The sequence below is a fragment of the Hyaena hyaena genome, unplaced genomic scaffold, assembly GCF_003009895.1.
Source record: "Hyaena hyaena isolate Hyena2069 unplaced genomic scaffold, ASM300989v1 scaffold_231, whole genome shotgun sequence".
Taxonomy (NCBI): Eukaryota; Metazoa; Chordata; class Mammalia; order Carnivora; family Hyaenidae; genus Hyaena; species Hyaena hyaena.
This window is the reverse complement of record NW_024080862.1, coordinates 2,182,423-2,205,939: the sequence shown is the minus strand read 5'-3', so window position 1 is coordinate 2,205,939 and position 23,517 is coordinate 2,182,423. Positions and strand designations below refer to the sequence as shown.

At 49.3% G+C, this 23,517-nt stretch overlaps 1 protein-coding gene across 3 annotated transcripts in view; it reads right to left on the bottom strand.

The window, feature by feature from the left end:
- Positions 1-23,517, bottom strand: part of CACNA1D (calcium voltage-gated channel subunit alpha1 D) — a 303,488-nt gene that overhangs the window by 48,323 nt on the left and 231,648 nt on the right. For all 3 annotated transcript variants that reach the window (XM_039243605.1, XM_039243606.1, XM_039243604.1), the window contains 9 exons: positions 20,965-21,024; positions 17,593-17,699; positions 15,846-15,933; positions 14,758-14,865; positions 14,623-14,675; positions 13,023-13,169; positions 11,407-11,608; positions 9,219-9,377; positions 7,795-7,905 (listed from right to left, as the gene is read on the bottom strand). In XM_039243605.1, coding sequence (XP_039099536.1) covers positions 7,795-7,905; positions 9,219-9,377; positions 11,407-11,608; positions 13,023-13,169; positions 14,623-14,675; positions 14,758-14,865; positions 15,846-15,933; positions 17,593-17,699; positions 20,965-21,024 — 1,035 coding nt within the window. The remainder of the gene's footprint in view (positions 1-7,794; positions 7,906-9,218; positions 9,378-11,406; positions 11,609-13,022; positions 13,170-14,622; positions 14,676-14,757; positions 14,866-15,845; positions 15,934-17,592; positions 17,700-20,964; positions 21,025-23,517) is intronic.

The following is a 23,517-nucleotide window of genomic DNA, read 5'->3' as shown; positions in this document are numbered from 1 at the left end:
CGTTCACACGTGCACGCACGCACAGCGCAGACCCACGGCCCTGGGCAGCACCAGACAAGTAAGAGGGTCTGCAGGGTGGGGGGCAGAGGGGCAGCACCTGGAAATCCTGCCCCTGCCCCTGCCCCTGGGATCACAACTTCAAACCTTTCTAAGATTTCAGCTCTTACACAGAGGGGTCAGCAGGCCCTCCCCCTGATCCTTCCATGGGGTCCCCAATCACACCACATCCTTCTCTTCTCCCAGTTAAAGAGCACTGTGACCAGGCATGTACACATTCTCCATTCTCTGCCCTTAAACCAGCAAACATTCCTGCTCCTCACCCGCCCAAGAATTACAGGTGTGCTCTGTCCTCACAGAGCTCTTGGGCACACGAGGACAGAGGCACAGTGATGCACACAGTCCAGGGCACAGAGCCGTGGCAGGGACACTCACTCTGGGCTGTGGGACAGGGGGCTGTGTAGAGAGCCATGGAGGTCTTACAAAAGAAAAGAGCAGTCAAGGGCGATGATGCACTAAGCATCCTACTGACCTCGATAACCCCCCTTAGCCCCAGGCTCTCCTCCTTCCCCTCTTCACCTGCCAGGCCAAGAGGGCTCCTTGCCACCCCTCAAAACCACCAGAAGTTTCTTTTACTGCTCCTGATGCCTCTGAAATCCCAGCTCTGTCTACCCAAATCTACTTCAAGGTCAGACCAAATGCCAGCCCCTTGAAGGGACCTTTTCAGATCCTCCTGATACCCACTTCTGCCTCTCTGTCTCTGTCTCTGTCTCTCTCTCATGTCCTCATCACTGAATTTTGGGTCTTTGCAGGTCTATCCCCCTGAAAGCCCTCAGTGCTGACTCTTCCATCCCCTCCTCTACTAGTCCCACTATCTACCCCAGAGCCATGAGCCTGCTGCTCAACACATCGCAGGGTCTCTTTCTTCCATGGCTAGCAACCTATCATCATTTAGATCTCCATATCCTACAGCCATCGTGATGGTACAACATATCTATGAGCATGGCTTATCAATCCGCCTATCTGTCCCCCTATGTATCTATGGTATACATTTTACATATTCCCTCTGTGGGCTTGCACATTGCATGCCCACTGCCTCTGGAAGCCCTTGGACAGGGTGTGGGTGGGGGGTGAGCACTGGGCACAGAGGCTTCTGGTTGCAAGGTCAGCGGCTCTGTCTGCAAATCAACAGTGTCTTTTCAAGAAGTCAGGACATGTTTTGGAAATAAAAATTTTCAGGTCCAAATTACATAAAAAGGGACCAACCACGCTTGCAACTGGGTACACTTAGTGCAGATGAAGAAAACCAGAGCAGAAGGTACTTTGAAGTGTCAGGTTCCATGAACTCATGATCACATTCAGGCCCCAAAGAAGCCACTGCAGAGCCCCAGCCTTTGGTGACACGATAGAGAATGTGGACATGTTGGCCATCTTGATAACTGGAGAGGGGATGTTTATTCTAGTTACAGTTGATCACTCCAGGGCATTTATGGGAGAGCTGTAACACTGACTCATGGTTTGGCCTTTTAAAAGTTTCATCTTGAATAATATAAGATTTTCCCACCCAATCGTCATGACTTCTCACCCACTGCTCCCCTCTTTCCTCCCCTCCCCTGTCACACATTACCACTTTGGCTGCTATCCTCCCAGACCCCCTTCTCAGGCCTCTAACAGGTAAAGGGAGTCGCTGACGACCTGTATGCACACATCTGATGGAACAAGTCTTTAGGAACACCGCATTTAGCATCTTCTAGCTTTTCTTCCCAATGCTGTGTGATTCTTGGCTGCCAGACAGGGGCAAGGCCAGCCCCTCTGAGGACCAGACTAGTGCCACTGAGCACACCAGTCACACTGGCGGGCCAGGAGACAGGGCTCGCACCTGGACCCAAAGGAGCACACAGCTTCTTCATGGACGATGACCTCTTAACATACAAGGCAGCTGGGTCGGGGTGCTGAGTGCTGCCCTGGGGGTGCCTGGATTGATCGAGTACTGGGTTCCCTTGTTCATGGGCAACAAAAAGGCATCTGACCGGCAGCCTGGCCACAGACTCTACTCAGGACCAGAGCCCATGCTGCCCTTCCTGGATTTAACAGCAAGTCCAAAGCTAAGGAGAGCATGCCGGTCATTCCCACCTCCTCTAGAGAGGGGCTGATGCCTCACTGAGACAGCCGTGTACTGCAACACTCAGGCTTCCAGGGTACAGAGAACAGCTGAAGACCCCGAGTTTCTCCTCCTCTCCTGTCCGGGCACACAACCAGCCCCTGCCCACTGCTGCACCCCACACACTGCTCCCCCCATTACAGCAGGCTGTTCATCCAAGGCCAAGGCCACCACCTACATACCAACTTTGGACTTTATTCCTAAGCAGTTCCTGCCTTGCTTTTCCAGAATTATCAGTACTTACCTCTGGGTCATTCCCATTGGCTTACACACTATTCTCTAACTGGCCCATTTGGTGCAACAGGGGCTTAATATTGGGGGTGCTGGAATGTTTTGACCAGCTCATTAACTCTCTTCAGAAGATCCCTCACACTCACAAAACTGTGCCCATGTCCTAGAGGACTCCTGGACTGACGGTACACACCCCTGATCCAGGCAACAGGAGGCTTGAGCAGATGCAGGTGGCCACAGTCATGGGCTCTGACCAGGGGTTGTGCTAGAGGCTCAGGGGAGACAGAAAACACCAGGTGCTCTTACTCCCCACATCTGACTCCTTGTTTAGTAGCCCCCTATGTAATAAAGTCATAGTTGAGTGAGTCTGACTCAGTCTCCCACCTCTTCCCACCAAAGTCACTATAGAGTCTGGGGAGCCAAAAGGTGAGACCAGGGCTTCTGGCGGAGTGCCCATCCCCGTGTCCTCTTCTCTTGGCCAAAAATGACAGAGTTTCCTGCCACTGAATGCCGAGGCCAGGGCCCCTCAAGGGGAACCACCAGGTCCTAGCACCCAGCTAGAGTAACTCTTATTTCTTGTTCAGCCCTACTGGCTGGAAAAGAGCAAGCAAGTCAGCCCCATGCAATGGTATCTATCACTCAGAAACACTTGTGACTCAGAAATGTTAAATCATAAAGCAGAGCAATGTGGGCATTGGGGTCAGAACTTTCACCATCTCCAAGAGCTCTGTCCGTCAATGTCCATCTCCCTCCTGACGGCGGGCTCCTGCGGGAAAGCTGGACCCTCCAGCCCAGATATAGGCAGTCTCAGCACACACAGCAGGGGGTTATGTTCGTGGAGCAGAAACAAGAGAAGCAGACCAAGTCCAGATTCCTTTTGCTGCCTGGAGCCTCTCTCGTCCACAGACCTGAAGGCGCCTACACAGATCGCTTGCTGTCATGGTTTGCCAGGGCAGCCAGGTCATGCAGTAATTTCTGCCCGGGGCCGTTTGGGCAGTATTGGACCCAAGAGATAACCCATAGTACCAACTTTCAGTAGACACTGAGACTGGCTGCTCTTTAGCATAAGCCTTTCGAAAGGTCAGGTGGGGGCTTAAAGTAACACATTCACTTTTGGCCACTCTACCCTGATCAAATATCCGGTGACAGAAAAGACTCTGTGTACCACTAATGCCAAAAGCCTGCACCTACAGGCTTATCCACTTACTCCTTTCTTCATCCCACCAACCCTTATTGTGTGGCCAGCATGCAGCAGGCATTGCGTGACACATGGGAGACCTAGCCTATGACCTCAAGCCACTGCTCGGCAGCCAATGGATGATGATGATGCACCGTGAGCCTGAACCAGACACACTGGTGAAGGAAGAACAGACTGCGGCTGAGCTGGTGGGGAGGACATCACAGAGGAGCCAACATTTCAGACAGGCTTTGGAGAATAACCAGGCAAAAGAAGGGCTTCCAGATACAGAAGGATGTGCCATGGAAAGGTCTAGCTTGTTAGCAGTTGGGGGTGGGGAGTATAGAAGGAAAGATAGGGAAAGCAACGAGAAACAAGGCAGAAGTACAAATGAGCCAGTGTCTGGTGGAAGACTTTGAACATGAGACTAAGAAAACTCTAAGGTTTTTTTCTCAGGCAGCAGGTGGCTGGTACCAGAGTTTCCCTGTGGGAGATGAGCAGAGAGGGCTGAGGAGGGGAAGACGTGGCAGTCTAGGGAACTTGGGAAGGAGGGGCCTGGATGAGACGGAAGGGGCCCGTGAAGCCCTAGGCCATGTGCATTTGCCAGGTGAGAGGGGGACCAGGAGAGAACCAGGGGAAACCCTGACCTCGAAGACACAGGCTGAGCCCATGAAGTCTGGCCCAAAGTCCTAGCTAAGGAGAAGCCTATTTGATCTCAAGGGATATTTGGCATTAGAATAAATCCCTAGCACAGATGTGGTCCCTGAGGAGCTGTAAAGACAGTATCAAATGTTCTTTCCAGGAGGTGGAGGATATCCTTGAAAATGATTGCTAAGGCTTTGACAGGAACCCTTACTCCTGCCAGGGACCCTGGGGCAGGGAATGCTACCTTGGAGGGCTGGTGGCATCGGATGCCATCCTCCACGGTGTCGCAACTCTGCACTGCTGTAAGAGAATGACACCAAACCACTCTCTTCCCCCAAACCCAACTACCCTTTCCTTTTCCAAAGCCCAAGTGGCTAGGAGTATAAATTATACATTTCTGAGGTAGAACCAAGATCAAAATGCAGACCTGTGAACAAAGTGTCGCTGTTGGGGGAAGATCCTGCAGCCATGGCAGCTAACCTGGCTTCGGGCACATGCTGGACAGAGATGGGTGACATCAAGAAGCACAAAGGGGGGAGGGAGCTCAGCAAACTGGAAGTGCTCCTTACTTCCTGCAGGAGCCAGCACTTTGGGAAAGGCCCTTTGTTCTCAATCTCTCTCCTTGGAACAAGAGAATTCATCGGATAATTCCAGTGCCTTTCCCTTGGAGTACTGGAGAGAAAGGCCAGGAAAGTGGGCTTATTTCTCACTTAAATTATGACCTACCTTTCATTCAAAACCCTTGGATGGAACATCACCTCCAAGTCAAAAGCACAATCTAGAGTGTGCAAAATCAATGCCCGATGGTGGGTGTTCCCCTGGGGAGCAGACATAATACACCTAACAGCTTGCTTGCTTTTCCCTAATTCTTGTGCTCTTCGGCTCCTTACCACCCCCCACTCTTGCCTGGCCAATGCTCAGAACACCTCTTCCCATGCACTGAGCCTGCCTCCCTAGCCCGGGTGGTCCCCGCTCTGGGTTCCCAACCTCAGCCCTGCCCAGTTGCGGAGGTGGGGTTACCTGACCTGCTCAGTCCTGGAACCACTTCTCCCTAAACCCATCCTCCTGGGAGGCCCTGCCTTTCTGTTAGTCTCTTGAACAGAGGTCCCCATGGTCAGGTTTCCCAGCTCCTTTTAACCGGTCTTCCTCACGGTGCTTCCTTGTCCATCAGGGAGGGTTTCGTCCAATGCCACTCTCTGGATTTGTATCCCAGAATGGCTGCAAGCCCATCTCTCCTGACAGATACTGACAAGTTTTCCTAGAAGGTGTGCCCCTCACTGTGGAGAACGCTGCCCAGAGGGGCCCTGTATCAAATGCCACACAGAGACAAAGGCTTTCCTGAAATGAGAGCCACAGGCTAGGGTTCCCACCCCCCTGTCCCAGGCAGCTATCTCCTGCAAGATTCCTCAGCAGCTTCTACACACAGGCTCCACAGTCTGACTGCTCCTCTGAGGGGGGAGGAGGGGCCTCACCAACTTCTTAGTGAAAACCTCCCCGCCCTGGCTTGCTTTGTCAACCCAGAAGAGAAAAACAACGAAAAGTCCGGGAGCATTTTAGGAAGAGCTCTGTTTCTTGGTGAATTGATTCTTTTCTGCTCCTCAACAGAAACTGTCTCTCCTGGCTTCAGTGACTGCAGATACCATGCTTGCAAGCACAGGGATGCTCCTTTTGCTATTTTACGCTATGGAAGTATCTCGCTGGGCAAAATAACAAAGCACGATTCCTAGCAGAAATCACTCATTTTAAAACTCTGATTAATCAACACTGATTAAAAATTAGTTACTCATTTCCCTCTTGATATCAACCAGTCTGATCACATGCCACCAACTCCTCTTCCCAGGTCTGGTATCAGTGGGTTATAGGGCAGAGGGGTGTGCAAGCCCCTTGGTGCGCTGGCCTGCCAGTGGGTGCGCATCTGCACACACACACACACACACACACACACACATGCACGCGCTCTCTCACACGTACATGCCATGGGTGAGTATGCCTTCTCTTCAGCCCAGAACAAGCTCTCAAAAACTTCAGAGCTTAATCACCAGGCAGGGAAAGACACGGTAAGGGCATCTAGGAATGTTCCAGAGATATGTTCCGTGTTGCATCTTCTCAAGTCCTTTTGATGTTCTTATTTGGCAACCTTTTTCATCAGTCCGAACACATATTGTTCAGAGAAGTAAAGGTGACAGGGAAGCAAACCAAAAAAATCTCAAAGGAAATTAAGATGAATTTGGAAAAGAAGGAAATGCTTATGTATGTAGGTGTGGACAAGTCACAGTAAGTAACATCTGGCCATGCATAAAGTGCCAAATTGGACCCCACTGCAATCACCCCAAGTGATCACTTACAAGTGTCCTTTCTTTATGGTCCACAAAGATCTGATAAAGATTGCGTAGAAATTAATTCAAATTAAAGAAAGGAACAGTTTTAAATTAGAATTCCATGTAAATAGGGAGTATATGAAAACCATCACTTCATAATCCAAGTCTCAGTAAAATCAGTGTTGTCAGATACCTTACACACAGATGAATAAATAACTGGGTCACGGAATTCTGTCACCATCTCATTCTGATGGTTTGGGGCTTTGCTAGCAAAAAGGCTGAGGGTCAAACGTCCCACAGCCCAGCCAGGGTCTGCGCCTCTGTCTACAGTTTTAGAACAAGGGGGCATCATTACGTGATGACAATGGTGGTGGTGGTCAGAGTAACAGTACTGGCACGCCTACAGCATGTTACCACATGCCAGGTACTTTTCTAAGCATGGCACAGATAGTGATTCTTTACCCCTCACAGCTGCCTTATGAAACAGAACTGGGAGTGTCCCCATTTTATAGGGGAGAAACCTAAAGCACAGAGCAGTTAAGGAACACACTCGTGTTAGCAAATGGGGAGTATGAGTTTAGACCCAAAGTTGTGTGTGCTCTTTGACACTGTTCTATCAATCTGTTCAACCACAGACACTGACAGCCGTGGGACTGGGTTCACGTTCTCCCCAAGGGCAAGAGGATATGCTGACTAGCCCAACAGAATTTGACAAACTTCACGTCTTGTTTGGTCCTAAAGTCAAGTGACATTTTCTAGGTCAAATAAATGAAAGGTGGCATGGCGGGTGGAGATCTCCAACCGGCAGAACTTTCCATAAAAGGTGAAAAAGAAGCTATAGACCAAGAACAAATAAAACCAAAGTCTTTCTCCTGGAAACCTAAGAGTAAAATCAAGGCTGAATTCTTTCTGAAGAGTCTGTGTAAAACAGTGTCTCCAGTGCTCAAGCGATGAGGCAAGTTTCCCTGAGACATGTTATTCTAGAGACGGAAAACCTAGTTTCAAAACAAGTCCCATTCTGCCAATTCCCAATTCTGTACCCTTCTCTTCTTTTTCTCAGAATTGTTTTTATGAGGTTTTGTTTTGTAGTTTTGTTTTCCAATATGTAGACAGATGCCCTAATGAGATTCTAACATTCTCAGGTGATAACCCAGTTATCGGCCAGAGCAATTCGGCGTAACTTGGTAACACACAATGAACAGGAAGTGTGTGCTTCTCTGGGGTGACTCAGCAACAGACTTTGAGAATCAGGTCCACTGACTCACCTTAGGTTTAAATGCGATGACTTTCAAAACCATCTCGACGGTGAACACCCCAGTGAAGACCATGTTCAGAATGTCCATGGCGTCATTAAATATCTTGGACTGCTCGTGGTGCTGTGGATGAAGACAGAGGCACAGTTCTCAGAAGGCCCAGCCCGGCCAACTCATGAGAGGAGGCTCCCCAGCCCTGCTCCCTGCAGGCATCCACCCTCTGCTTGGACATGGAGACAACCTTCACTGGTTCTAGAGCACATGATTGACTCACCGCAAAGCACAGGGCGCCTCGACAGAATGAGGATGATTGGAAGATGAAGGGGAAAGACATCCACTGCCTCTGCTCAGGATGAAGGGAACCCACCCTTCTTCCTGGCTGGGTTTATGCTCAGGGCCTTGACCCAGGCACAAGGCAGAACCTACCCAAATGCCTACGACTAAAGGTAGGATTCAGTTGGAGATAAATTTGATGCCATTATTTAGGTCCATGTTCAATAAAAGGCAGTATTATCTTGACCTCACACTTTTTCCCTACATTGACATGTGGTCCTTCTCATTCATAAAGACTTCTTAAATTGAAACAAAAAAAATCCATGCCAGAAAATGTATCTCTGGTGGGTTTTAGACCCATATTCCAGACAGCACTGGGAGTTGGTTTGATTTGCTCAAATTGTGTGAAACTTTGCTTCTGTGATAGGGCAGTAACTACTCAACAATATAACTGCCAGACCTGCTCACTGTGTACACCAACTTGACCAACTGAAGGGAGTTACGTGCCTTGCCTCCAGTGTAGCAAGAAGTGGCTATAATGCAGGTCAAGGTCTCCTCCATGAACTGGAAGATTCCCCAACCCCACACTGAGGGCTCCTTGAGGACAGAAATGTGGCTTATGTTTTGTTTTTCAACACTGGGTGTTACTCTGTGACAGTCCCAGTGCCAATGCCTGATGTGAATTATCCAGTGCAAACCCTACCTCTGGCATAGATAGAATAGATTTCCTATTATGCCAATGAAGGAAGCAAGGCTCGGGGATTTAAATAACCTTGCCAAGACTGCCCATCTGGTAAGGAGTAAGGCAGGATTGGAATGCCTGCCTGTCCAGCTCCACATAGACCAAGCTTTAGTCCTCAAATGCTCCCTGGCCTCAGGAGGCTCACAGTAAATGTTTATAGAATTGAATGCCAGGTTCAGGCTCCATGGAAACGTTACTTATGGTCATGCTGTACAGACAGGCTCTTAAACACAAGAGCCATCCTCAATGCCTACCATGATAGCTGTTAGCCAGAATGGGGCTCTGGCCAACCTACAGCCCAGACTCATCAGAAAATCAAACCCATTCTCTTGTGACGGGGTGGCATTCCCCCCTGAGAATTTGGGGCAGGGGGCTGCGCAGAAGGCCCAGATGTGACCCCCACGGCTGTCTCCATTTTTACCTGCATGGCCAAGCAGAGTGTGTTGAGCATGATGAGGACAAACATCATGTATTCGAAAGGCGAGGAGTTCACCACGTACCAGAACTTGTACTGGTAGGGGTTTTTGGGGATGTATCTCCGCAAGGGACGTGCTTTCAAGGCGTATTCGACACACTGACGCTGCAACGGCAGAAAAGAGCAAGGAGGGGTCCTGAGCACACCTGTGGGAGGGGACATACATCCGCCCACTTTGAAAGGACAGACACACACCCACTGCGGGGGACTGTGGACTGGAGGAAACAACGGTAGCCACCCCCACTGGTGCCACACTAGGTCACTGGCAAAGGGCCCCTAGCTCTGTCACCTCATCGGCTCCTCACAGCAAGCTGGGGGGTGAGTTAGCAGAGCACCCCATCTGCTTCCAGTCTCCTTATTACAACGAAAGTCCAGAGCTGTGCAGTGCCTTGCTGGAGGTCCTGCGGTGCCTACCAGAGGAGCGAGGCCTAACCTAGGTCCCATTCCTTCCTGTCCTCTCTGCTGGTGTGTTATGCCTGGAGTTCTGGCACCAGGAAGGAAGTCAGGTAATGAGAGGCACAGAAACCCTCCAGGGCCAGCAAGACTGGGCTCACGCCCTGAGACCCGATCCACACGAGATGCCTCTTGGGAGCCAGACTGTATTAACCACACGTGTCTAATGGTGACCTGGCTGTGGGTCTGTCTGGGATCTTCTGATACTCACGAGCTTGTCGTGCTCATCTCAGAGGCCCCAGGATGTGGTCAGCAATGATCCCCAGAGCGCTGTCCTTCTTACTCATTCTGAGGCTGAGTTGGGTCCACCCTTTGCAGCCTGGAGGGACCCCCAGCCCTTTGGCTCAGTGTAAGGCCCCACTTGCTCCTAGACCCAGACCTACTCCATCTCCTGCTTTCACCCTGGGTTCTGACTTGAGACAGGCTTCCTGTGTCCAGGATCTGGCCCTGCTGAGATCCTGCACGCTGACTCCAGTGACCTCAATTTGAACTTGCTCCGGACCTCAAGTGCTGACATGACTGTAGCTCTGGTTCTGCCACCCGCAGGCCTGGGCCTCGCCCTGACATTCTTATTCCAGGGGCTGGGAGGTGGGGGAGTGGGGGACAAAGAGGGTGGGGCCAGGCCTCCCTCTGACCATCCCTGATGGGATCTGACAATTCAAAGCAACATCTTCCTACAAATCAAGCCAGCTCTGTCCTCATTGCTCTAGAGGGCACAGCTACAGCCTGAGACACCCAGTCTTAGCACAGCCACTTCCCCTCCAGAAGCCAGGCTGGCAGATGATCCCTGCTCCTATGTCAGCCTCAAATGGAGGTGCTAGTGAGCCAGGGCCACAGGGAAACTCCCAGAGCTGAATCTCCATCTCACCACCTTTTAGTGCTGGAAGGGACCTCTAAAAGCAACTCCTGGGTGCCCTCAATTTACAGCAAGCCCAGAGCACAGGTCTCCTGGCTCCCTCACATCATCACCCAATCAGAGCCAAAGGCCCCTGCCACTATCAGACTGGTTTAAACGAAGCAGTGGATAATGAGAGTGACGCCAGTGCAATCTTAGATCCAGGTTTAAAGTTAGCGACTTTCCCCTGCAGTGTGATAGGTCACTTCCTCCTAAGTCAATGGTTCTCAACCAGGGAACATTTTGCAATGTCTGTAGAGGAGTTCTGATTGTCAAAACTCAGGGCAGTGGGTTGCTACTGGAAATGAGTGGGTCTAGTTCAGGCATTCTGCGAAACATCCTACAAAGCACACAAAGCTCAACGAAAAATTATCTAGCCTAACATATCAATAGTGCTGAGGGCGAGAAGATAAGACACAATCCACACCCCAGCCCTCAAAGGACTGTGGGAGGGGCAATGGGGGCTTTCTGGCCCCTGGCCACATCCCTCCCAAGACTATGAGCCATCAGTCATGGGTCATGCCCACAGAAGGCGGCCTAATCAATTCTCTGACTTCTCCATAGGAGAGGGTGAATTTCACAATTACAAGGTCTAATCTGTATCTGGAAAGCTCACTCTCCCCTGCAATGACCCAAACTAGCTGAGAGGGTGCTGTGAACAGGGCCTGAGATGCCGGGACAGCCAGCAGATACGTGTCCTTCTCTGTGCATGGAGGAAGCTGGCAAGAAACAAGCCACTCCTCTCTCCCTCAAGGGACAGAAGCCCAAACAGTGTGTGACTTTAACCTGATTTTTGTCCAGCTCACAGTTCTTATACTCTTTCTCTCCCTGCTCCTGAAATGTGACGATGACGAAGCCCACAAAGATGTTCATCATGAAGAAAGCCACGATGATGATGTAGATGATGAAGAAGATGGAGATCTCCACGCGGTAGTTGTAGATGGGGCCGACATTCTCACCGTTTGAGTCGATGGCTTTATACAGCAACCTGGAGAACAGAAAGACCAGGTGAGACGTGCCCCTTTTCTGATGGCCTCTGTGGGCCTGCCCCCTGCCTGGCAGACCCCTCCCTGGGAGCCCACCCACAGTCCCTGGACACACACAGCTCTCTGAGGCATCCTCCTTGGCATTAGGCCCAGTCGGCCCAGCACCCAGAGGAGGGAACACCTGAATACATTCGATGGCTGATGTTTTGAGGACATGAGAAAAGATTTCATGGATATTCAACAATGCTCCTTTTACTGACAGATGGGAGAGAGGAAGGACATCACGTGCAAGACACCGGCAGAACTGAAAGCTGTACACACGCCAACAAGGAGTATAAGCGAGCAACCCGGGATTTCCAAAGAACTAGGAGAGGTTCCCCAAACTGAAATATACACAGAAATTAAATATATGCTAAGCAGAACTCTCAGGAGGAAGAAGGAAAATTACCATAACATCTCCAAGTTTAATTTACCCCCACAATGACGCAGAGTCAGCACTGCTAGGCACCACCCCACAGTGCACTGTGCTACACACTTTCACGTCCATCTGCAAAGGCAGACAATACAGTCATACCCATCGTATGGAAGCTCACAGAGTGATCTAGGTGACCAAAGTCACACTCCTTGGGGGCAAAGCCAGGAGATGAGCCCAGCTCCTCTGAGCCCTAGGTCCCAAATCTGCTCCCTTTCCCTCATCTGCCATCCTGACTTGCTAAAACACACTCAACAGGGTAAAGGGCTCACTACTGCCTCTTCCCTCCGCAGGACCAGTCCCTAATGAACAAGTCCCACCCAACTACCCTCTTACTCCACAGGCTCCCCCATAAAAAGTTCTGACTCTCCCATGCATCCAGAGAGTTCTGCCAGCCTGAGAGAGCGAACTTGTCCACCTTCTTCAGGTCCTCTGGGCGCGAGAACTTGACATCCAGGACTCTGGGTATGTATGTATGTATGTATGTATGTATGTATGTATGTATGTATAGGTCGCAGGAGGTGGGGCTGGGGTGGCCATGAGAGCACAGGGTAACAACGGTGTAAGAGACTTCCCTTTTGTATTCTACCTTCTTCCTTCTTCCTGAATTTTTTTTTTAACTTTACTCATCAAAATCCTAGCATTCTTCAGGATGCTATTCTGTACATCTTTGAGACGGCAGACTCTCCTACCTGGTTTGACTGCCTGATACGCTGACTAGTTTGGGGCCTTGAAGGGAGGAGCATGTTGAGACCACTGTTTCTCCCACACTGTATTGAGCTGGTACCCAAAACACATTTTATGAATGAGTGAGTGAGTGGGTCAGTGAAAGACATGGCCCAGTGGTAGCCGCCCATGTCTGGCACACATTAGAACCAGAAATGAATGACTGAATGACTGAAGGGATGGCTTGGGAATGTTATTGAGATGTTCTCCATACTTACGCAGGCCAGCCCTCAAATGTGGAGACCGTGAACAGCGCCATCATAGCAGAAAGGACGTTGTCAAAGTTGAAATCACTGTTTTGCCAGATCCTCTCACGGACCACAGGGTTATCAACATCCCCATCCTTGTAGAGGATGAAAAGCCCCCTAAGGAGGAAAAGAAGTGTGGGTCATCCTGGCTTGACCTGAGATCGATTACAGCTGCCCCAAGGCCACCGCCAGGCCCCATCACACTGTCTGCCATCCAGGCCCCACATCTGAGCAGAGCACAGAGTTTCTCCTCTTCATGTCCTGCATTCATCCTAGTCCACAGTTCCAATAATCACTGAGTACCTACTAGTTTAATGACTATCCTCTAGAGCAACTAACTAGTCAGATATCCAGCATATGCCTGATAACAAATGAAAACTACCAAGTAAACGTCTCTCATATACAACAGGCTCAAAGCATACGCTAAAGACTGAGGCTTTGGCATGGAGAATTCTGTAAGCTCCGGGAAGCAAACCCAGGTGTATCCTCCTCTCTGCATTTTGGTTGTAATCATATTCTTTCTCTTTGTATGAACAATATTCCCAGTTTTCTTTCTAAAATAATTCTATAATTTCTAATACACAGTATTTGCCTTTGAATTTAATTTCTGGAAAGGGGCCAATGTCTTTATTTCACAGATGGGGAAGCAGAGGCTTAGCGAGAGAAGAGAAGGGGTCTTCGCCCTCCTGCCATGCCACAAAAACTCCAGGGGGCACCCCCCACCCCACAGCCTGCGTGGATGATGCCCAAGGGGTACACAGTCAGCTATATCGTGGCTGATACTCTCTGACCATGCCTTCTGCTGAAAAGAAACCCCCAATGGAACATAAGCAGTGCGAGCGACCAGACCTCAGCTAGTGCCATCCCCAGAGGATGGGGAAACACAGACCTCTACGCGGTCTTACAGCCTGAGGCGATGGTGTCATGTCTGCCTTCACATTCTTCTGGACATCTTGGGATAAGAAGCATGAGTATTTCCCGCCTTGTCTCTCCTCTGCCTGTTCCTGTGAACAAAACTATGCCCCAAATGTGGGTGCGGAGAGCAAGGGGAGAAAGACAGCCTAGAAAACATGTCAGTAGAGGCTAAGCAGCTCCTGAATGCTGGAGTTGACCTTTGAGTTCTAGTTTGGAGGAGGGGGGGATTATCCATGTGGCTGAAAGGTGGGTGGTGGGGTTCTCTGGGGCATTTGGGAATTGTTATTTTAGGTCTTAGTGCATGCCCTCTATAGAATTTTAGAGATTCTATACCAAACATTAAAAGCCATTCTATCCATTCTTTTGGGGGTGATGAGGGTTTGGAACTAGACCGAGGCCATGCTTTTCCCACAATGTGACTGTACTAAATGTCATTGAATTGCACAGTTTAAAATGATTGTTTTTATGATATGTGAATGTCACCTCAAAACCACCACCACACCACCCACCCACCCATCCTCTCTCCAGCCATGAGCTGAGCATCCAAGCTTCTCGCAATCCATGATGAAAACTTTTGAAAAGTGAGCACAAGCAGATCCTCAAAGTGTTTTATTTGCACTTCCTCATTCCCCACTCTCGCATTCGGGACACTCACCTGCACTCTTCAGGGTTACTTTTGGCCTCGTCCGTGCAGCGATAGAACTTTCCCTACGTACAAAAGAGGCAGTCAAATCCAGGCTCCCCACAAAGTGATTAGCAGGGCTGTGTGCCAGAAGGCACATTCCCGTACCTTGAACAACTGGACCCCGATGCAGGCAAACATGAACTGGAGAAGGGTGGTGACGATCATGATGTTGCCAATGGTCCGGATGGCCACGAAGACACACTGGACCACGTGCTGGGGAGAGAGGAGCCCGGGGAAGGAGGACAAACATCATCTGCCTTTGTCGTTTCAGCCTCAGGGTGAGCTAAGACCGACCAAGATTTTTTCTACTTTTGTGTGCATTTTTATATGATTTTCCAACTTTGTGTTTCCCTTGCTCTTGGTTTTCAGGGAGTTATCTGTGGGAAGTTGCCTCCAGTGCAACGGGGCCACCTGGGAGGAGCACCTTGTAGACGGGCCCCTCCCTGGTTACCTCCAAAGTGGTTTAGTCAGAAGGAACACTACCAGGTGTAGTACTCCGGGGCACACAGGTCCACAGGGACCCCTGCTCCCCGATAAAAGTACTCAGGAAAATGCAAAACCTCTGGCCTTTTATACAACCTGCATGAGAATAAATTTAAAGACCAAAATAAGGCCAAGAACATATTTTTTAAAAAAATTTTAGGTTTATTTCTTTATTTTTAGGAATGTCTACACCCAACATGGTGCTCGAACTCATGACCCTGAGATCAAGCACTGTGCACTCTTCTGATTGGGCCAGCCAGGCACCCCAACCCAAGAAAATATTAATAATATTTAAAAATAAAACAGTAATTACATTAAGAAAAGTAAATTTAAAAAGATAAAGAAAATAATTTGTAAAATGCTTCCAGCACTTGTCAGAGGTAGTGTCACTGGTTAGCAATGTCCTTTCCAGGGGCACCTGGGTAACTCAGTTGGTTAAGCAACCGATTTCAGCTCAGGTCATGATCTTGTCCTTCTTGAGTTCAAGCCTCACATCAGGCCATCCGTGGTCAGCATCAGATCCTCTGCTCCACTGCCCCTCCCCCGTATGCATGCATATGCATGCTCTCTCTCAAAAATAAAAACATTAAAAAAGTAATAATAAAATGTTAAGAAAAAAAAAAAAAGAAATGTCCTTTCCAAATGTACAACCCTGTAAAACCCATCAAGCTTCAGCCCAGCTCTGGGAGCCGGAGAGCGGAAATCCAAACCTTAAGTCCTTTCGCTCTGTTGATCGCCCTGAGTGGCCTCAGGACCCTTAAGACCCTCAGAATCTTCACAACGGAGATGGCACTGGATCTAAGGAAAAGAGCAAAGAAGGAAGGCAAGGTGTATTACAGTCAGATTAAATACTCTGGAGCTATTTCACATGGTCTTCGCTGTAAGACCTTGGCCTGTATAGAGCTGAGCTCACCTCTCCCCCAGTGTGCTCTCTCTGTCTCTGCCTGTCTGTCTGTCTGTCTGTCTCTCTCTCTCCCTCTCTCTCTCTCTCTCTCTCTCTCTCTCTCTCTCACACACACANTCTCTCTCTCTCCCTCTCTCTCTCTCTCTCTCTCTCTCTCTCTCTCTCACACACACACACACACACACACACACACACACACACACACACGGGTCTTTCCCCGTCTAGTCCACACCACACAGCCCCTCCTGGCCAGGCCCATAGGCACTCACAGAGGCCCCGACTGGGGCGCATGGCCGAGGCAGCAGAGGCACTATTTAGGAATTTGCTTTGTTCTTTTCACTCAGTGTAAGCGCTAGGTAGTCCTTGGCTTTCGGGGTGTGGCTGGGTTTGGTTGGGTTTGCTCTGGGAGGCAGAGAGTGCCCTGGTGCCCTGTGCGGGGCTTTCCCGGCCTCTGGCCTCTGCGGAGTTTGTGGGAGAGACGCCATCACCACCTGCGTGGTGGGGCCTCACAGCAGAGGGGTAGCAGGACCGCCGGCAGCGCACAACCTCTGGGAGCTGGGGACGTGCCGGCCAGGCGAGTCCCGGGGTCCGCCAGACAAAGCAGGGAGGGCTACAGAGCCACACGAGGGAGGCCCCAGACGACAGAACGGAGCTCACGCAGCCCTGCAGGTGGCTGGAGCGTGGGCTTGGGAGGCAGGGAGCAGGCACAGCCGTGAATTTGTAGGGCCTGCAAAGATGCTGTGAGAACGTCCTCTCTGGCCACCTCCTGCCTCCCTCCCTCTGGGCAGTGGGGGGAGGGGAGGGCCAGCTCAGGTAGGGGTCCTTGGTCTTCTGTGGGGGACGCAGCCTCTCCATTTAACTTGAGCTCGGAGCCGGTAGGTGGGCACGTGTTCTCATCCGGGGCACTGACGGCCAGCACCCGAGCTCAGACGCTTTTAAGTGAGCACCCAGGACACTCCCTCGGGAGCTACTGCCACAGACTCCCATGGTGCAGCAGGCAGGTGGTCTGCAGCTGGGGCGAGTACCCACCAGACACCTGCAAAGGCCGGGGAAAGGCCCGGGGCCCTGCCTTGCAGCCCTGGCCCCCTCCTAGCTGAAACTTGTAGAAGCCAAAAGAAAGGGGTCATGGCAGCTGCTATATCCTGGAGATCAAGGGAAGAAGCCTTCAATATTCAATCTGCAAGGGCCCCCAGAGGCCCCCTCCTGTAGGAGAACTGCGGTCCTGTGAGACAAGTAAGGCCGTGATGCCCTGGAGGAAGCCTGACTAGAAGCAGGCTCCCCTCTCTCCCAGTCGAGACTTCTCTGTTGAAAGCAAACATCACAGAGAGTGATATGCTCAGCCTGGCAGGGGCCATGGAGAGAAGGAGAAATACGAGAAACATGAAGCGTCCCGACGCTCTCTGGCCTGCATGCAAATCAAGCTTTCTAGGGTAACTAAATGTAATTGTTACAGTGATGCCTAGCCTTTATGAGTTATGTTAAAACCCCTCACAGAAACGGTCCTGCCCCAGAATCTTGTGCTCACACACCCGCGTCCATCCCCAAACACTTACTGGATCCCGAATGACACCAGGGATACCCCGACGACCAGCATATCCAGCAGATTGAAGTAGTTCCTGCAGAAAGCCCCTTTGTGGAGGAAAGCTCCAAAGGTCGCCATCTATAAACAGAATCATGAGTGATTTACTGTGATGTTCTTTTTTTTTTTTCTCTCTCTCTCTCTCTCCAGAAGAAAAGAAACCTGGGCTCTTTACAAAACCTCAAGGAAAGTACAACTTTATTAACAAGCATGCATTAGGAAGCCAGATATATATAAACCAACAGGATGAAGCAACCAAATATTGGTTCAATAATGAAAAAGGGGCAGCTGATGTCAAATACATTTCAGAGGAGACCAGTCTAGACTTCGTATCAGCAATGCTAAACTGAGTAAGAATCCAGCATGGGCCGATCCAAACTTCCTATCCCAGGAAGGATAGGCCCTGCTCGTCAGGACTCATGGCTCTTGCCCCTGAGGCCCCAGGAGAGCCTACGTCACCCAAGTGTGCCTTCCCAGTGTGGCCAGCAAAAGCGCTGGAGCCCAAGGCTCATGGGCTCTATTCAGAGAGACTTGCATTTTTTAGATCCCTGCCTGCTACTAATGGTCCTCAGCAATACATCCAGTTTAAATGGCGCTTCCAGGGCACCTGGGTGGCTCAGTAGGTTAAGTGTTTGACTTCAGCTCAGGTCGTGATCTCATGATATGTGAGTATGAGCCCCACGTCGGGCTCTGTGTTAAGAGCTCGAAGCCTAGAGCCTGGTTCGGATTCTGTGTCCCCTTCTCTCTCTTCCCCTTACCCACTCTCACTCTGTCTTTGTCTTTCAAAAATAAATGTTTAAAACAAAAAAGGTGCTTCTAAGCCCAGTGACTCCAGCACATGCAAGGTATAGCCAGGAAGCTGTCATAGGCCTCTCCTCAGGGCAGTCACCTTGCTCTGCACTCAAAGTCATGTGCACCCAGAGCACATACCACAAGTGCCCCAGAGAGGTGTCTACTGGCGATGCACCAAGGACTTTAGTGAGGACGTTCCCAGAGTAAAAACAGCAAAGTACATAGAGTTCACTGTGTATTAAAAAAAGGTGGGGGGGGAGGGGCAGCACCTGGGTGGCTCAGTCAGTTGGGCGTCCAACTTCAGCTCATGTCATTATCTCGCTGTTCCTGAGTTTGAGCCCCATGTCAGACTCTGTGCTGACAGCTCAGAGCCTGGAGCCTGCTTCAGATTCTGGGTCTCTTTCTCTCTCTCTGCCCCTCCCCCAATCATGCTCTGTCTCTCTCTCTCAAAAATAAATATTAAAAAAAGGGGGGGGGTGAAGGAGGCTCAGGTAAGTATAGCACAGGAGGGCTAGAGTCATGAAACAATTACACTGAACCATATAAAATCGCCAACACACCACCATTGTTGATCTACACAAATGGCAGTTTGCTATGGTTCAACCGAACGGCCTTACAGTGGTGTCTTTGTTCCTACGGCCAGCAGGAACCACCACTTCGGATGCTAGATGCTTCTTGGAGAGCCTCCATTTTCTGAAGCCTTCCAGTTTTAAAACTTATGGGGCGCCTGGGTGGCTTAGTCAGTTAAGCGTCCGACTTTCACTTAGGTCATGATCTCACGGTTTGTGGGTTCGAGCCCCGCGTCGGGCTCTGTGCTGACTGCCAGATCAGAGCCTGGAGCCTGTTTCAGTCTGTCACTCCCTCTCTCTCTGACCCTCCCCTGCTCACGCTGTCTCTCTCTCTCTCTCCTAGAAATAAATGAAATATTAAAAAAAAAAAACTTATTTCCCACCCTCTCACACAGGTTTTAAATGAAGAAAACTCAGAAGATTTAAGTCATGGAGGCAAATATACAGAAATTTAAAAGTAACAATTGTTTTTTTATTTCTTTTAAATAACCCTGTATCTCATGGCCTCAAAGCCCAAGAATACTATATTCATTTAATAACTTAAAATTGTGGGAAGTAAAATAAAACCTCGATGAACTAACAGACTAAGTGGAACATGTTCGCCATTCAGTTTGAAGAGAAGGTAAATTACAAGGAAAAAAAGAGAGCGTAGAATGAAGTAGAGGCAGGGTGAGTATGCTTGACCCTGACCCCCGTGCATCGTGTCTGTGCTCCTTGTGACAGAGGCCCTGTTAGGTTCAGCTAACCCCTACGCTCACTTAGGAGAGAACTGTCAGCCACGTCTACTAGCTTAAGGGCAGAAGAGTGAATGTGAATTTTTAGATATTTTTAACAAAGGTTTAAACAGAAGATGGTTCATTTGGGGCTAATGTTTTTAATAAATGAAAATAAAAGAAAGCAATTCAAAGTACCCCATTCCCTGGCAGGGTTCATCGAGGTTTCATTTTATAAAAGGTTTTGTAAAGAGCCCACATTCCACAGTAGTCTAATGTAACATACGTTTCTTTTTCCTGAGATGCACGTGTAAAAACCCAAAATTGGCTTGAAGGAAATTGTGGTGAAAATTTCCCAGCTTGTCTCCCCACTAGGACACAACGGCTCTGATGACTGTCATGGGCCACCCTGTCCCGGTCCTGCACTGATCCATGCCCCTGAGCACATCAGGGGTGTCCCTGGCTCTCCGCTTTGGGTCTCCAGGCCTCTGAACACATGGGGAATGGGCTCGCGCCGGGAGGCCTCCACAATCAGTACACAAACCACATGCAGCAATGCCAACTGTGAGCTCATGCATGGGCAGTACATTTCGGGCACCCTGTCCAAAGGGTGCTCTTTTCGTCTGTGTAAATGTAAGCCCATCCATTAAAACAGATATAAAATATCTTAACACAAATAGGTTATCTTGCAAATCCCATTGCAAGAAAATAGTGTGTTACTATTTTAGGCCACTGAAAACCATTCCATCAAAGAAACGAAAGAAGACACATTCCTTTCATAGGCTAAATGCTTTTCCTCTGACTCTGAGGTCAGGAAAGGTGGAAGAAGGTTCACACGTAGTGATGTATCTGTTATCAGATGACACATTTCAGAGGATATATTTTAGAAGGAGCAAAATAATTTCTAGTCATCATTATTAAGTCAAAGTCCTACATGCATTTAAAGGTTAAAAAGAAACAGCAAAAACAAGTTGAATGGTTATAGGGGGGGGAAATCCTTCGGTTTACAAAAAAAAAAGGGTAGCTTGATCACAGAAGGCAAAAAATAAAATAGTCAAAAGCACTTCACGCTTCTTTGCCGTGTGTCACACAGGAGCAGGCCCCTTCGACACACTGCTATGGGACCTGTTACCTTCAAAACGATCTCAAATGCAAAAGTACCAGTGAAGACATAATCTGCGTAACCTAGCATCTGGAAAGTAAACAAAAAATTGCAACTATTATTGCTACCGCTGCTTTAGAGTATGTGAGGATCAATGAAAAAGCCGTTACCTTTAACAGGATTTCAACTGTAAAGATGGCTGTGAATGCATAGTCAAAGTAACCCAGTATCTGCAAGGGACAACACGTTGGAAGTGAGAAAAAGGCATCCAGACAGACTTCAACAGCGTGCACCCCCGTGGGCGGGACACCCACGCACAGTCAGACACCCGCTCTCCCAAGATAAGCCTGCTGCTCCAAAGGCAGGTGCAGAGATGCTCACAAATGCCCCATCTGGCCCAGTGACAGCTCCTCTTCGTGACCAAGAAAGAGCATCTGGGGACACTTACCTCCTTTCACCACTCATGCGGACTCTCTTCTCTGTCTCATGTCATGGACGGACAGAGGCTCATTTCTAGAGTGCTTTGTTAATAACCTCTGCTCATCAGAGCACAACATGGACAAACTTGTGACACCAGATAAACCGGAGACTTATACACATTTTAGATCTTTAAAGGGAATTCTTGGAAGAATAAAATATGGTGTCATCCCGCTGAGCTTCAGTTTGGTGGAAAAATGTAAATAAAGATGCAAATGGCATCCAATAGGGCCAGAAGCTTCCACATGCCCCCTCTGATTCCAGCCTGTGAAATCAGAGTGGAGTGCCCCTCCATCACTGATGTGCAGGACTGAGTAAGCCCTCAGGGAAGAGTTCTACTTATGGTCCTGCTCCGCATCTAACACTGCTCTCTCCAAACACTGGGTTTTTGTTTGTTTGTTTGTTTTCTCCTAGCTGGGCCCACTCAAGGAACAGACTGATCTGGTCTTTGAATGATCAGTCCAGGTTGCTTTTATCAGTATTCGTGAATATACCGTCTACCCTCCAACTGAGTCCCGCTCAGGGAACCCTTCGGGGTCCCTGTTGCTTCTCAGAGCCATAGGGGTGAGCAGGCAGGTGGGGCAGGGGGGCCAGCAACGAAGAGTCTGATCGCTCTATGGAGGCTGTGCACAGGGAACCCTCAGCCACAAAGATGGCAGCCAAGACTGCCGGTTGCAAAGGCCAAGATCAGAGCTGAAGGGACTGTGGAGGGACCCTCCAGACCAACTCTCTTCACATAACAGACGGGGATGCTGTGGAGGCATCAGGGGGCAGGCTGCTCAGGCTACAAAGCCAGTCACAGGGTGGCTGGGCGAGGAGTGGGCCCCGGGGCCCTGTTCCTTGAGTGTGGGATCCAGCCCAGGGGAGTCATTTACTTCTCTGTCACAGTAAGGAGAGGACCCCTACAGTGAAAACTAACTCTTCTCCGTGGAAGTTCTCCAGAGGGCATTCATTGTTCAAACCACTTCTGTTTTGAAACTTTATAGATTTTGCTGGAAACCTGTTGGGGCACCTGGGTGGCTGAGTGGGTTAAGCATCCAACTTTAGCTCAGGTCATGATCTCACAGTCTGTGGGTTTGAGCCCTGCATCGGGCTCTGTGCTGACAGCTCAGAGCCTGGAGTCTGTTTCAGATTCTGTGTCTCCCTCTCTCTCTGCCCCTCCCCAGCTCATGTTCTGTCTCTCTCTGTCTCAAAAATAAGTAAAAACATTAAAAAAATTGCTGGACACCTGTCGTGTATTTGTGATTCTAGCCAGGCAACAAAAGGTATTTCCAGTATACTGCAAGCCCGAGCCCTATCCCCCATGTGAGGTCAGAGCAGGACTGTTCATGTCGAAAGCACCCGTGTAGCCACGACAGACACCACTGCCTACATGTCAGCAACTCATCCCAGTGCCAGAGGTCAAAGCTCTTAGATTCAGGTTATTCTTTCCCCATTCACCCCTCTTCCACTAATAACTTAGCTACCTTAACACAACAACCACAATAAAACCACTGCATGAACCACTTACATGGGGTATCTAAAGTAGACAAGTCCTTAGACAGAAGGCAGAATGGAGGCTGTCAGGGGCTAGGGGAGGGAGATATGGGGAGATGTGCAACAGGTATAGAGTTTCAGTCATGCAAGATGAGTGAGTTCTGGAGATAATGCTGTACAACATAGTCCCTACTGTTAAGAAGGCCGACTCATGCACTTAATTTATCAAGAGAGTAGATCTCACATAAAGCGTTCTTGCTTCAATAAAATAAACACTGTTGTAGTTTGAAAGCAATACATGTACAAATATGTACATCTGTTTAAAAAGAATAATAACATTCTTCGAAAAGGCAGCAGGGACATAAACTCATGAGGAAGCAATCACAATAAAAACAAGAACATGGGGCCACATGTAAATTAACTCTGTCAATCTGTGTTCTAGACTAGCTCCTAACCTAGTCTGTCAATAACAGTATTTTTTTCCTAACAGCTTCTACGCACTGTGCCTCATTTCTATGATGAGGCCCAAGGACACCGAGGTCTTTGCTCCATTTGAACTTTTAGATAGAGACAGTGTCAGAATCTTGAACAAGAGCCCTGATCTGCAAGTGCAGATTAAGACGGACGCACAGCTTTCATCTTTACATCAACACCGACATGTGCGTTGGGAGAGAAGTCTTTTTAAAATCTGCATATCAGAGTGCCCATGTTTTATCAGCCTGATACATTCGGTACACCAGGTTTCAAACCAACAGCACTGGAAATAAAAA